Source organism: Podarcis erhardii, assembly GCF_964252035.2.
Source record: "Podarcis erhardii genome assembly, chromosome: 17".
Classification (NCBI taxonomy): Eukaryota; Metazoa; Chordata; class Lepidosauria; order Squamata; family Lacertidae; genus Podarcis; species Podarcis erhardii.
Window position 1 is genome coordinate 5,343,076 of NC_138515.1, and position 12,733 is coordinate 5,355,808.

General features: G+C 47.5%; 2 protein-coding genes across 4 annotated transcripts in view; one reads left to right on the plus strand and one right to left on the minus strand.

The window, feature by feature from the left end:
* On the minus strand, positions 1 to 11,295 carry WDR13 (WD repeat domain 13). Of its 3 annotated transcripts, none has more exons than XM_081845253.1 (10): positions 11,143 to 11,295; positions 8,129 to 8,215; positions 6,893 to 7,133; positions 5,903 to 6,012; positions 5,522 to 5,652; positions 4,680 to 4,987; positions 4,085 to 4,265; positions 3,855 to 3,996; positions 3,542 to 3,660; positions 1 to 3,313 (listed from the first exon to the last, which is right to left on the minus strand). In XM_081845253.1, the coding sequence occupies exons 1-10, from the start codon at positions 11,220 to 11,222 to the stop codon at positions 3,129 to 3,131; spliced, it is 1,584 nt and encodes a 527-aa protein (XP_081701379.1). In that variant the 5' UTR covers positions 11,223 to 11,295; the 3' UTR covers positions 1 to 3,128. The 3 variants fall into 3 exon arrangements, with proteins under 3 accessions (XP_081701379.1, XP_081701381.1, XP_081701380.1); XM_081845255.1 differs by lacking the exon at positions 11,143 to 11,295 and adding an exon at positions 9,598 to 9,751; XM_081845254.1 differs by lacking the exon at positions 11,143 to 11,295 and adding an exon at positions 8,772 to 8,893.
* Positions 9,115 to 12,733, plus strand: part of LOC309332291 (outer kinetochore KNL1 complex subunit ZWINT-like) — a 20,483-nt gene continuing 16,864 nt past the window's right edge. The window contains exon 1 of the mRNA XM_081845386.1: positions 9,115 to 9,196. Coding sequence (XP_081701512.1) covers positions 9,129 to 9,196 — 68 coding nt within the window. The 5' untranslated portion in view covers positions 9,115 to 9,128. The remainder of the gene's footprint in view (positions 9,197 to 12,733) is intronic.

Sequence of the window (12,733 nt, forward strand, 5' to 3'; positions counted from 1 at the left end):
TTTACTAATTTCAGGTAATTTTATTTAGCATCCATTTTCCATGTACCCGTCATTCACACAAGTAATCAGCTGTATAAATCCGTGGTAGGGAACCTCGAGTCTAGGGGCCAGGCCTCTCTATCCTACTTCTGTAGATAATTAAATGGGACATCTCTAGGTGCAGCCCCTCTAAACTGAGAGTTCACGAAGAATAAGGATACTAGGTTTGGATGCCATGTTAAATGAAAAAGAAACTAGCATGTCATGTGTGGAGAGGAAGTTAAGTGTTTCTGCATTTTCATTCAGTGTGCAAGGTGGAGCTTGATCCTGCTTTGCTCTGTCCATTTCAGGGGATAGTCCCTGGCCCTACATCCTTGTAAATCTCTATAAGAAATATCAGAAGTCTATTCACACACTTGTTCATTCTTCATTGCTTAAAACTGAAAAAAGCTTTTAGGGCCATCAATCTTGCTTTCATTTTAGTGAACTGCAACGTATTTGACCTTCACAGTGTAGAAACTCAAGAAGCTGCTTAGTATGATGCCTGGTAATGATGCTATGCTTTTTTGCTGACTGAGGTTATCTGTTTTTAATAGTTGCAGGCCAGGCAAATATGTAATAGGTGATCTTTCCCCCATCATTTTCATTTCCATGAGCTGAATTTCTGCATGACGTGCAACTATTACAATGTAGTGTGGAAAAGCAGTCCGCTTCCACCTCTCTCAAAAAGGAGAATGCTAGTAGCATCCAAGCTCAGGTGCCATGCAATTCTTGCCAGAAGAAAAGGGCACTCCATCATTGGCCCATGGTAAAGGAGACAGGTCTGTGCACATATTTAAGATTAATAGTGTTGTTCATTTATTCCTGATGAACCGTGAGTTACAACTGATGTTTGTTATTGGTTTGCCACTGGTAGTTTCTTTGAGGAAGACAAATGGTGAGCTCTGGGTAGTCTGAAAACAGCAAGGCCAGGGGAGGAGCAAAGCTTGCTCCTTCTCACTAAAGCATAGTGAGACCAAACTGGGCCATTGTTTAGTTTATTGCGTTGTTGTCCAGGTTGCCAGTGTGTTATATTTTTTGTATCACCGTTCATGTGCCCAAGAGATTCCAATGCCGTTATAAACATGTAGTGTAGTGACTACACTTGGAGTGCTGTGTACAGTGCTGGTTGCCACATCTCAAAAAGGTTGTTTAGTTTGAGAGGATGCAGAAAGGCTGAACTAAATAAACTGAGGTTTAGAATACTTCTTATAATAAGGAAAAGGCTATGGTGCTTGGGGCTTTTAAGTTAGGGTGGGAAAGCAAGTATGAGGGTATGACAGGAACTTATAAAATTGCGTAGTGTGGAAAAAGTGGGTAGAAATACAATTTTTCATCCTCATTACACTGGAACCCAGAGTCATTCAATAAAGTTGTTTGGCAGGATATTTTGGAATGACAAAAGGAGGTTCTTCAAACAGCACTTTTTCTTTAAAAGTTTGCTATCACAAGATGTAATGATGGTCAGAAGCTTAAATGTCTTTGAAAGGGGATTTGCCAGATTCATAGAGGACAAGGCTATTGGGCTACTAGTTTTGAAAGCACTATTTCCTCAAGATTGGAGGAAGTATGCCTCTGAATCTATTATTGATCTTTAGCAACAAGGCTATTATTCTCATGTCTTGCTTGTGGGTTTTCCAAAGGCATTTGGCAGGTCAAAAAATGAATGCTATTCTAGGCTGCATCAACAGAAGTATAGTGTTCAGACCAAGGGAATTTATACTACTGCTCTATACTGTCTCAGTCAAATCACACCTGGAATGCTGTGTCCAGTTCTGAGTGCCACGATTCTCTCAACCCTGCAATAGGCTGTGCAATCTGTTTGATGCAAAGAAGTGGCTGGCTTGCCGCCTTATGTACAGGGTCCCCTTAGCTCAACTCATGTTCTTCATAAGGTGACTGATGTGGCACCTATGAGGAAATTTGAAGCACCATCCCATCAGCTCTTACCTTGCACATGCCTGCCTGAAAATCCTACCACATTTTTTCAAGTAAAAGTGAATTTAGAAATCTTTTCTCCTAGTCCACAGAAAGAACAAATTTGAGGAAAAAGCAACTATCACAGCCACAATACAGAAGAGTTTCAATACAACTAACCTCCTTCCCTGTTACAATGCCACACATGCTGTGGAAGATAAGTGGCAAAAAGGAACTGCATTAAGTACAGTAGCTGCAAAGTTCAATTTAGCAGACTCTACTCCACCACCTGCTTTTGAATACAGTTGTCAGGAATGTTCCAGATTGAGTTTCTTGATATTCCAAACACATTCCTAGTAATATTTCAAGCAAGCTGTGTTGGTGTGCAAGCAAATCTATTCAGCACCTGCAGTTTCCTCTTCCCGGTAATCGGAAGACGTTTCATCACTGGTAGCTGCTCCTGAAACACATGCCAGAACTAAGAGCCCAATGTAGACATGAGCTGCAAGATTTTTCATGTTGGAGGGGAATCTGTCCACAAAGTTGTAACTGCAGAAGTTCACATGTCCAACAGGCACACTAATAAAGCAGGCTGATCCTTCCAAGTTGATGGCTCAGTCTGGCACTTGAAGGAGGCAAAGAGAAGATGCAGCTTTCTGGAGTTTGATGTCCTTGGTATTTCCAGGAAGGAATGGACCATTGCAACAGCAAAGTAGTTATGCAGCAGCAAGGAGCAAGCTACTACCAAATGGGAGCTAGGGCCACTAAATTTCATGCTTGTGAGCCAAAGAACCCATGTAGTCCCAATTCCTATGCTGCCAGTTGGCAGAGAGGCTCTGCAGCATTGTTTACCACCTTCCCTTTTGGCATACATTGTGTCCTGTTGATTGCAGCTGACAGCAACCTGGACATCTAACACATAAACCACAACAGAAGTAAGCCAAACTTCTCACAGGATAACCTGCATCCTTTGTCTGCTTATACAAAATCCCACTAATTGAAAACCTGGGAAGAAATGGATGCTGGTTCACTGTAAAGATGTTCTCAGTACTTTCACAGCTGCAGAAGATATAAATAAAACTACCAGCAAGAGGAGGACAAATGGTGTTTAGGGTTCCTGACTTTCACCCAGGCTTTCACCCTTCAACAATGTTGAGTGAGTGTACTTCTTTCCACTCATCAGGGAAGAAATGCTACTTCTGTTCTCTTTTCCAGACAATAACCATGCCTTTGGCATCACTGGATGCCAACAGGCTCTCATCACAGTTAAAGCTGACATCCAGCACAGCAGCACTATGACCTTGTAGTTTGTTGACTATAGCCTTGGTAGCTCGCTCCACGTCAAAGAAGTAGACACACATATCCTCACTGCCGGTCACTGAAATGCACAAAGAGAAGTAATTAGAGGGGACAAAAGCTTCCCTGTTTGTTTGTTTTTTGTGGGGTGAGGGGACTAGGCTCTGCAATAATTATGTGTCATACAGATTAGCTGCATGCAGGAGCAGAGTTGCAGGCAAGGAAGTGGCAACCTGCAAGAAATTCCAAGTGAGAATGTCTTGTCCAGCATCCCCTTTACAATGAGAGTGAACTCTCATGGGCATCATACCAATGCAAGCTCCCTGGCGGAAGGACATGAGGGGGCAGAAGATGCTGCGGACAGGATGCGAGCTCTGCTGTATCTGGAAACTTCTCTTAAGCTGGAGTGTCCCTTCGTTGTCCACTACCCTGTCAGGAAAAAGTAGCCAAGAACAGACAATGGATAAATAGCTTAATCATAGCAAACTGCTTCTCGGTGCCTGCATTACACAAACATATATCACATATTCTATCCTCTAATATGGGGCTCATTGGCACTCTGCACATATGAGTAGAGCAAGTGTCTGTCTTCTAGCACGGCAATGCCATGGAAAGCCCCTCACCTATATAGCAGCAGCTTGTTAATACATGCGTTGATGAGGAGGGAGGGGTCCCGTGCTTCTCTGCTGATCCAAGATCGGGCCGAGATACTGGTGATAGAACTGCCCTCGTTAACTACCAGCCGTTTTGCCTTGGTCAGTTTTCCTGCAGGGGGGAAGAAGGAAGCAGAGGGCTTTAAGCCAATCTGTGCTAATCCTTGTCCTTGCTATGCTCCCCATCCCATTCCACTCACCTGTTGCCATATCAAAGAGGAAAGAAAATATGCTGCCTTTGTCGTCTCCTGCCCAGAGGATACGGCCAGGGGAATCAAAGGAAAGAGACAGCACTCGGCCAGTTAGCTTGCTTGAGCCACCCTTCACTTTTTTCCCTGTCGAGATGTTCACCACATGGAGGTTGTGCTTTCCATTCCCCACCTTTTGGACAAAGAAAGATGTCAGTTTCATACTATTCTACAGAGCAGAAGAATGAGCAACAGGCACACACTCTTCCTTTCCTCTTACCCCCCAAGAGACTCTCCCCTCACCACCATCTTGGTTAATTATGGACCTGAAACACCTAGAGGAGAAAGTTTATGTTTTTATCTGTGCCAAGTCCCTTTGACTTGTGACCAGACTGCCTTTGCTTCACCCCCAGCAGTACTGATTCCAGTCCCCATTTCTTTTGATTCAGTCCACTTATTCCGTACCTACATCATTTGGGGGTGGGGAGAAAGGAAGAAACCTCAACTGTATGCAAGCACATGTCCCTTGTAGGGGAAAGGCCCGGTGCTTTGTTTATTAGCTCAGGTGGAAGTGGGCAGGGGCACTATATCCTAGGCCTTCACTCACCACTGTGAGATTATTGTTCATGGGCTGGAAAGTGCAGCAGAGCAGCTCAGAGGCATCTGGATCTGGAATTTCCCGGATGCACTTGCCATCCTCTGTAGCCCATATGCGCATAGTGGCGTCAAGTGAAGTGGAAACAATGATGTCGTTGGAGAGGGACCAGGCAAAGTCCGACACGCCACGGCTATGTCCCTTCAGCACCCGCAGCACCACAGGGGGAGTTGGCACTAGCTGGCACACAGAAATGGTACCATCCAGAGAACAGCAGGCTAAGAGGTGTTTGTCATCATTGGCAAACTGAACCTTGGGCACTGGGGAAGAAAAGGGGAAATGGTTGTTAGCCGGATGTTGACATCAAAAGCAAGAGCAGTACCAGCACCCACCCGGGATTCTTAATTATTTCCATGCACTCCAGCTACAAATATCTGCCAGATACCACTCAGAACATGATTCCCTTTTTGCATCAACACAATTACAGAGCTCTCTAAGGAGCATTTGAGGAAGGCTGTGGGGGAAGGGAGGCTTTCTGTTGGGCTACTTAATAGTTAACAGCTGCACTTAAGCATGCTTATCAGCAAAAGAAGCAACACCAGCCTGTAAAGGCTCTTCCAACCCTCCACTTGCTCGCTTCCACCTCAAGAAGGCAGGAATAATAATCTCACTACTTGTCCTGGAGTCGTCTGTTTTGTTTTTTTGCAGGGGTGTGTGGTGTGTCACTTCTTCTATATAGTTCTCTCCAAAACGCAATCTTCATAGTCACCCTGGTTCATATGACCAATGTGACATCAAAAGACAAGATGGAGACAGTAGTTACCCCATGACACCTTAGCTACTGCTCTACTCACCCGCCTCATCCACATGCTGGTCAAATATATGGTACATGCCAGCAAAGGCGTAGTTCTCACTTAGGGTGGTATCCCCAGCCATTGCACGGCTGGCCTCTGCCACCGAAGTGGGGACAACACTGCCAGGGGGTCTAAAGGAAGACACAAGGCATTGTTATGAAATAAGCACACACCTCGAACTTTGCTTCCAATGGAACGGGGGGTGGGGAGATCAGTATGGGAGCAGAGAGCTTTTGTCCTGGCTGCTTCACCTGTACTGGAGTCAGAACAGCATCCAGGGTTTTGACAAAAACTTGGAAGTCAAAGAGTTGACATGCACCAAATGAGCAGATGAATGCCATGCCCGCTTTTAGCCCCAGATTAGATCTGTCAGCCTTATACCTCTCATCGTAGACAGCTCGGTTCATTTGTGCCTGAAGCTGGTAGGACCCTCGGCTGACAGAGCGGCGGTGGCCTCGGGCACCCAGTGCCCTTGGGTCGTCATCAAAATCCTATGGCACAATGCATAAAATAGTTACATTGGAAGATAGCAAGGAGCTAGATGACATGCTATGCTGGGTGCATTACTGAAGGAAGCAGAGGCAAGCATATCTGCAAGGTCAGGGATTCCAGAGAGGAAGCAATGAGAAGATGAGGAAACGGACGCCAGCACTTAAGTTGCAGAGTGCCTTTATAAAAGACTCAGATTTCTAACCTGTGCTTCTGTTCCCTCTGTTTTGTTTGTCTATTTTCTAATCCTGATGACTAAAAATGTGTCGGGAGCCTTTTAATGAAGGCTCTGGAACCTTTGCGGAGGGAGGAATACCTCTTTAACTGTGCCCTTACCTTGTTCTGCTCTCTACATTCCCATTTTTCTTGTCTGTTTTCCCAAATCTGCCAAATTTTCTGAAAATCTGAATATTGGGATTGGAATTACGTGAGCGGCTCTAAACAAATAAACTTACTCTGCGTATGTCTATTGCATATGCCATGGGCATAGCCAAGTTTTTTGTTAGGGGGAGCAGAACCGATGTGGTTGGTCAGTTAAGTATTTCTATTGTTTTACTTGATCTGGAGGGGGGAGCTGCTTCTCCTTGCCCCCCCCGGCTATGCCCATGGCACATGCATAGTTTAGCTTTGGCTTCCCTTGCGGACAGATTACACACAGCCCTGACACTACTGGACAAGAATACTGTGCTGCACGGAGTGGGAGCTCAAATGCTCCTGCACTGCAAGGAATCATTCTCTCCTCTGAGCAAATGCTGACCTCAGCAAAACACCTACGGCCCTCTTCCCACCAATGGAATAGGCTTCATTTAAATACATGATGTCCCGGGCCAAATGCACAGGGCTGGTGTTACTCTTGTTGTCCCCCCGGCTGCCCTTGGTTACCTCCATGCGGTCAAGTGTGGTACGACTGCTTCGGACAATGCTGTTGCTGTAGGCACGGAAGCTGCTCTGCTCTGAGAGGGGGCCGTAGCGCTGGGCCAGGAGCTGGCTGCGCAGCCGCAGGTACTGCTTGCGGAGCGAGGGGTCGTAGCCGGCCTTGGCGTTGTCCCGCAGCAGCTGGCTGCGCCGGCGGATGTACTGTGTGCGGAATTGCGGGAAGGTTGGGGTGCGGTATGCGTTGTACCTGAAATAGGGGTTGGTGCATCAGCTGCTGGAAGCCTGAGCCTAATTGCATTCTAATTCAGCTCACCCTGCTCTCTCTTTAGCATTGTGCTGGGGTTAGCACCATCTGAACAGAGAGAATCTCCTTCAAGATTCCCCTGCAGCACAGTATCTTGGATTGCCACGCTGTGTTCAGTACTCCAGCTGATAACACTGTAATGGCGTGACACAATATATTTGAGGCCACCAAATGAAAAGCACTCAACAATTGGAAATAAAATCCCTTTGGTAGAAAGTCAGATTTGAGGAACCCACCCACCTGCCATCTACCTCTAAAATATTGATATTTTGCTTCTAAAACTTAGTTGTCCAAAGACACAAGACACTGACCCTTTCTCAGGACATGTCTTTAGTGGGGGTTTGATCATATTGGTCTGGATACAAGCCTCCCCCAATATAGGAAGCACCCCTAAAATGAGATTTTTAAAATCACAGCTTTTCTACCTATAAGAGCATGATTTTATACAGGCCTGGTTTGGGGAAGAGCAGAATGCAGCCTATATTCAGACCAATATGGTAATTCCTGCACTAATTGAAGGTATGGCATCAAAAATGATTGACTCACCTGGAGAAACTACCAAGGGTAATTGTGAAAGCATATTCATAGCTATTGTTGATGTTCCCAGCAAACATGGATCTAGAATTCTCACACAAGACACCCATCTCCCTGAACAATTAGACAAGACTGATTTAGCTCCTTCTTTGGACTTGCTCTTCCCATAATGACATGGGGAGCCCTGCAGGATCAGACCAAAGGCCCAGCATCCTTTTCTTACAACAGCCAGCCAGATGGCTGTGGGAAGCCCACTAGCAGGACCTGAGAGCAGTAGCACTCTCCTCATTTGTGATTCCCAGCAATTGATATGCAGAAGCATACTACTTCCGCCAGCACAGGTAGACCCCAGCAGCACAAAGCACTGCCCAAGACCCCTGCTGGCCCTACTCCTTTACACTTACCGTGCGTCTACAGCCAACACTTGCTGCCACACTGCTGCCATGCCCCACACTGCCACTGGCCGCTCAGGGGAGCTTGTAAGTGGGCGTCTGCAATTGAGAGGTCACAGAGAAATCAGCTTCAGAGATGGGCGCAGAGAGGGATTAAAGGCTTGCGCAACGTGATGGCCCATCCATTAGCATGCAACTTCCAGGCCAAGAGGCGCACAGATGGCTATGACAAAAGAAGCCTTAGCTGTGAAACTGGCCATAGGCAATGGACAGGGAAGGCACACTCCCCTCCTACAGGAAAAACAGAGCTCTGTGACAGTGCTTCTGACAAGCTAGGAAGAGCCAATTGAAGCAGATGATGGGACTCAGTCACCAATGGGTGTGGTGGTAGTATTTTGTTTCCTGCAGCATAAGGGAGAGCATGAATTGTGCGTCCCACATACGGCAGCCACTGTGTAGTCTGCTGACTTGCTTTACTGGGAGGGAAGAAAGGTTTGGGTTTGACACTGATGTTCCCTCCACATAACAGACAGCACTAATACAGGGAATGGATATGGGCCACAGGATTGCTAAAGGTACTAGAGCAGGGATTGCAAACTGCCCAGTCAGGAGACCTGCAGCATGATTCTCATCTGCCCCCTCCGCACATTAGTACCTTAATAATTCTTGGCAGTTCTTCCCAGGGAGGAGTGCCCCTCCCTTACAGCGGCTTTGCAAAAGGGGCCCAGTCCCCATAGCTTAAGAAATTGGCCGTGCCTGCATTAGAGCATCCATACGAGATAGATAAGAGTGAACCCTAAGCCAAATCCAGCCCTTTGCACGGTGCCATCTGGTCTCTAATATCCCACCACACACTCCCCGGAAAAGAGGAAGGTCAGTGGGGGATATGCACCAGCAGCATCGGCGGCAACTGGACTTTGCAGTGGACAATTTTTGCTGGCTCTTTCCTCAAAAGGGGCCTAATTTCTGATTTGGGGGAGGGGGTGACGAAAAAGGGAAGAAGGGGCTCACGATGCGGTATGATATCTCGGGGATGAGAAGCAATGACAGCCTGATTTGCTGGAGGAGCGGAATAATCCCGTAAGCATTTTTGATGGGAGGAGAATTAATTCCCTATTACATGGGGGGTGGAGGAGAGACACGAAGGGAGAAGCGACGTTTTGGGGGTGATGGCATGGGCTGGTTACTATGGTGATGAGAAGAGGAAGGGGGGGATGAAGGAACTCAAGGGAAAGAGGGATGTGGATGCGCAGAGAAAGGGCCTGTGTCCGCGGGATGCCCCGAAGGCAGGGAGACCACGGGGGTCTCCATGGCGACCACCTCGCCGGAGAGGCAGGCGAGGCCAACCTTGCAAGGGGCGGGCTCGTTTCCACGGCAACCGGACCCGGGGAGGGGGGGGGGCTCATCCTGCGAGGGCAGCCGGCCGGAGGGTCGGATCGGGGTCCCGCGGGTGGAAGGGGCGCTGGGGACGCGGGCGGTACCTGCAGCAGCGGCTCCCGGGTCCTCAGCCGCGGCGATGGCCGGCAGCAGCAAGAGCAGCGGGAGAAAAGGGCGGAGACGTCGAGGAAGGCGGGAGGAGGAGGAGGAGCACCGGCGGCTCCAGCCCACAAGGCGCGGCGGCGGCGGCGGCGGCGGCGCATGCGGGCCCGGCAGCGCCCGGCCCTTCCGAGGCGGAGGTGGCCGGGCGCCGCTTAGGGGACGCGAGTGGCAGGCCGCCCAGAGGTTGCTCGCCGGCCTCGCTGCTCAGCTGCTGCGGTGCGCGCGCTCCGGAGCACGTGCAGAGTGCAATCTCCCCATCGGGGATGAGGCGCGCCGGGGGCGGGTAGCGACCAACTGGTGAGATTTTCCAAAGCGGACGTGAACCCCAGAATCTTGGTCCGCGTTTGTAAAACAATAACACAGAAGAACTCCTCCTCTGCCCTCCCCCGCGCCGCTTCTCCTTTCCCCACTGCTCCCCCCCCCCCGCCTTTGCTTCTTGCATCAAAAGGGGCTTCATCCAGCCTCGACGTCGGAGCCACTTCCGCTGTCATAGGAGCCAACTCCTAGGGACCCAGGTCCCTCCCCCCACCTCTATTAAAATATTTGAAGGAGACAGACGCCCCCAAGTTGATGGGCATTGCCATTCCGGATAGTGTGCGTGTGATCGATTATGTGGGGCGGGGCTCACCTGCCCCACCCCCAATGTTTTATTCAAGTTGGCACCCCTGCCCGTAGTCATCACAAAGTCCCAATATGTGTTTAGAGGGGGGGGGGCATTTTGTTGTTTTGCATTTACTTGGGGAAGCTTTTCCTGAAACTGCGTTGCGCAAAAGTGACTCGTAGAACTGAATGGAGGAGGGGTAGTTGGAGGTCTGAGACCTACAGGCTCCAATATAGTTAATAATAATAATAATAATAATAATAATAATAGTAACAGTAGTAGTAGTAATAATAATAATAATAATAATAATAATATACCCCCCCATCTGGGCAGTTTACAACACGTATAAAAACATAGTACAATAAGTTGCATAATAATATTAACTATATAGCACTGAGTACCCTTGCATCTCATCCCAAGAGGTTCATGCCTAGAAGGGCTTGCAGTCTTCATTACGGCTAGGGAGTGGGGAGGACCAGAGGGCGGGAGGTGCAAAGGCAACCGAGAAATACCAGTCTCCAATTCAAGAGAACAGGGTGGAAGGAATTTGGGCGATGCCAAACCCTTGTATAGCAAGTTGCGCCTGTTAACCCTGCCTGCCTCTGCGCTCGTCATTTTACAAACCACTCTCGTCCCATTCTACTGAATTAAGAGCTCTGCGCCCTTGCAGAATCTCTTGTTTACGGTACCAAAGCGATCCAGAGCAAGGAGAGCGAAAAAGGATGGACTAGTTAAAAATCAAGAAAAGAAGCAGGGAGAGTTCAAGCAGGAGTTGAACAGTATGCCAGCAAGCATTTCCTGTAAAATGTCTGTACAAGGTTTTGCAAGCCACCCAGCCAGAGGCCACACCAGGAAGCTCAAGGAAAAACAAACCAAGGAAACTTACTGGAATCTCATCCAGCTCGTGTTGCCCCAGCTGCTGCCACTCACGGAGCTTCTTTTCCTCCTCTCCGGATTCCACTCCATGGCTTTCCCAGGGAAGCCAGATGCACCTGCTAGGCTGCAATCTGGGCCTTGGTAGAGAGGGTGGGGCCGCTTGGGAAAGGAACTGGTGATAAGGAAGGCCAGTTCTATCTGTGTGTGTGTGTGTGTGCGCGTAAGTAAAAAAAAAAGTAAGTAGTTCAAATTCCTGGAGAGCCTGGTATAAGCCTAGGTGCCTCAGAGAGGCATCTATAGGCCACCTAGAGTGGACTATGAGATTTTACAATTACAGCCTGAGCTTTATGTTCATTTTCTCACAAGTACAGCCCCGCTGCTTCCAGTGAGATGCTCCACTAAGCGCTTACAAGAAGTGCAGCCTTCATACAAAGCTACAGCTAAGTTTACAATGTATTTATAGCCCCAAACATAATTTATTTACTAGAGAAGTAAGGCAAGAACAGAAGGTGTTTTAACTAGCCGGACTCACAGAAGTAAAGCAAGATGATTTTCCTAACACGGAGGAAAGTGGGAATAAGAAGCTTAACTACGGGAAAAGTTAGAAGAAAAAGTGGCAGTCTTAAAAGGCAGCATTCCCGCGCAATCTTACATGGAAGTAAGACTCCCTAAGCTCTGTGGAACTTCTTTCTGACTAAACATCCATGGGAGCTGTAAGTTGAATATAAACTAGAAGTTTGTAGGACCAGAATAAAATGCAGGAAAGAACTAGGCTTATTCATTAAGAAGCTGAAAGACAAATGTCTCACAATTATGCATATGCACAAATGAACCACAACCCTGGATTTTATCCTAAGCTCTTAATGAGGAATTCTGGGTGAGAGGCACAGAAGGAAAAATCTGCCAAATTCTTCAGTTTCTTGCTACAGCTTCATTGTGACTATACCATCCAGAGTAACTTAAAAATATACATAATATGCATAGCTGTCAGCGTTTCCCTTTTTTAAAGGGAAATTCCCTTATTCCGAATAGGATTCCTTGCAAGAAAAGGGAAAAGTTGACAGCTATGATAATGTGACAATACAATGCACATTCACCTGGGAACAGGCCTTATTCAACTCTGTGAAATTTACTTTTGAATAAACATGCCTAGGCTCATGCTGTACAAATGCCTGTCAGTATTGCTGTCTAATTTCTTTTCAGTTAATGACACCAAAACATCTCCCAAAGTTACTTTAAGTTAAAACAAACAAACAAACAAACACTTCACTAAAGCTGGTGTGCTTAGATGTTCCTTGATGGTGGCCTGCGCCAGGAGGACCCTCTGGGAGAAGTGGTATTCCATATGATTCAATATCACACCATCATCTCTTGTGAACCGCCCTGACACCTCCAGATATAGGGCAGTGTATAAGTTGAAAGAAGAAGAAGAAGAAGAAGAAGAAGAAGTGGGTGCATGATTCATGGTGGCCCAGAGCATACTTTTGGAAGCCTTATAAGAAGCTGTTGCAGGAGAGGTGCAGGGGCAATGGAGTAGTGGGCATATTGGGCATACTCACTATGGGTGGTATCCCTGCTGTCATTGACATCCAGGGAAGGGA

What these genes read in the sequence shown, in the direction of transcription:
- WDR13 (XM_081845253.1), bottom strand. Translation starts at nt 11,222, where the DNA reads ATGGAGTGGAATCCGGAGAGGAGGAAAAGAAGCTCCGTGAGTGGCAGC. An exon ending in ACGAGCTGGATGAGATTCCA is followed by an intron (nt 8,216 to 11,142) that starts GTAAGTTTCCTT and finishes TCTCAATTGCAG; the next exon opens with ACGCCCACTTACAAGCTCCC. An exon ending in CCAGCATGTGGATGAGGCGG is followed by an intron (nt 4,988 to 5,521) that starts GTGAGTAGAGCA and finishes TTTCTTCCCCAG; the next exon opens with TGCCCAAGGTTCAGTTTGCC.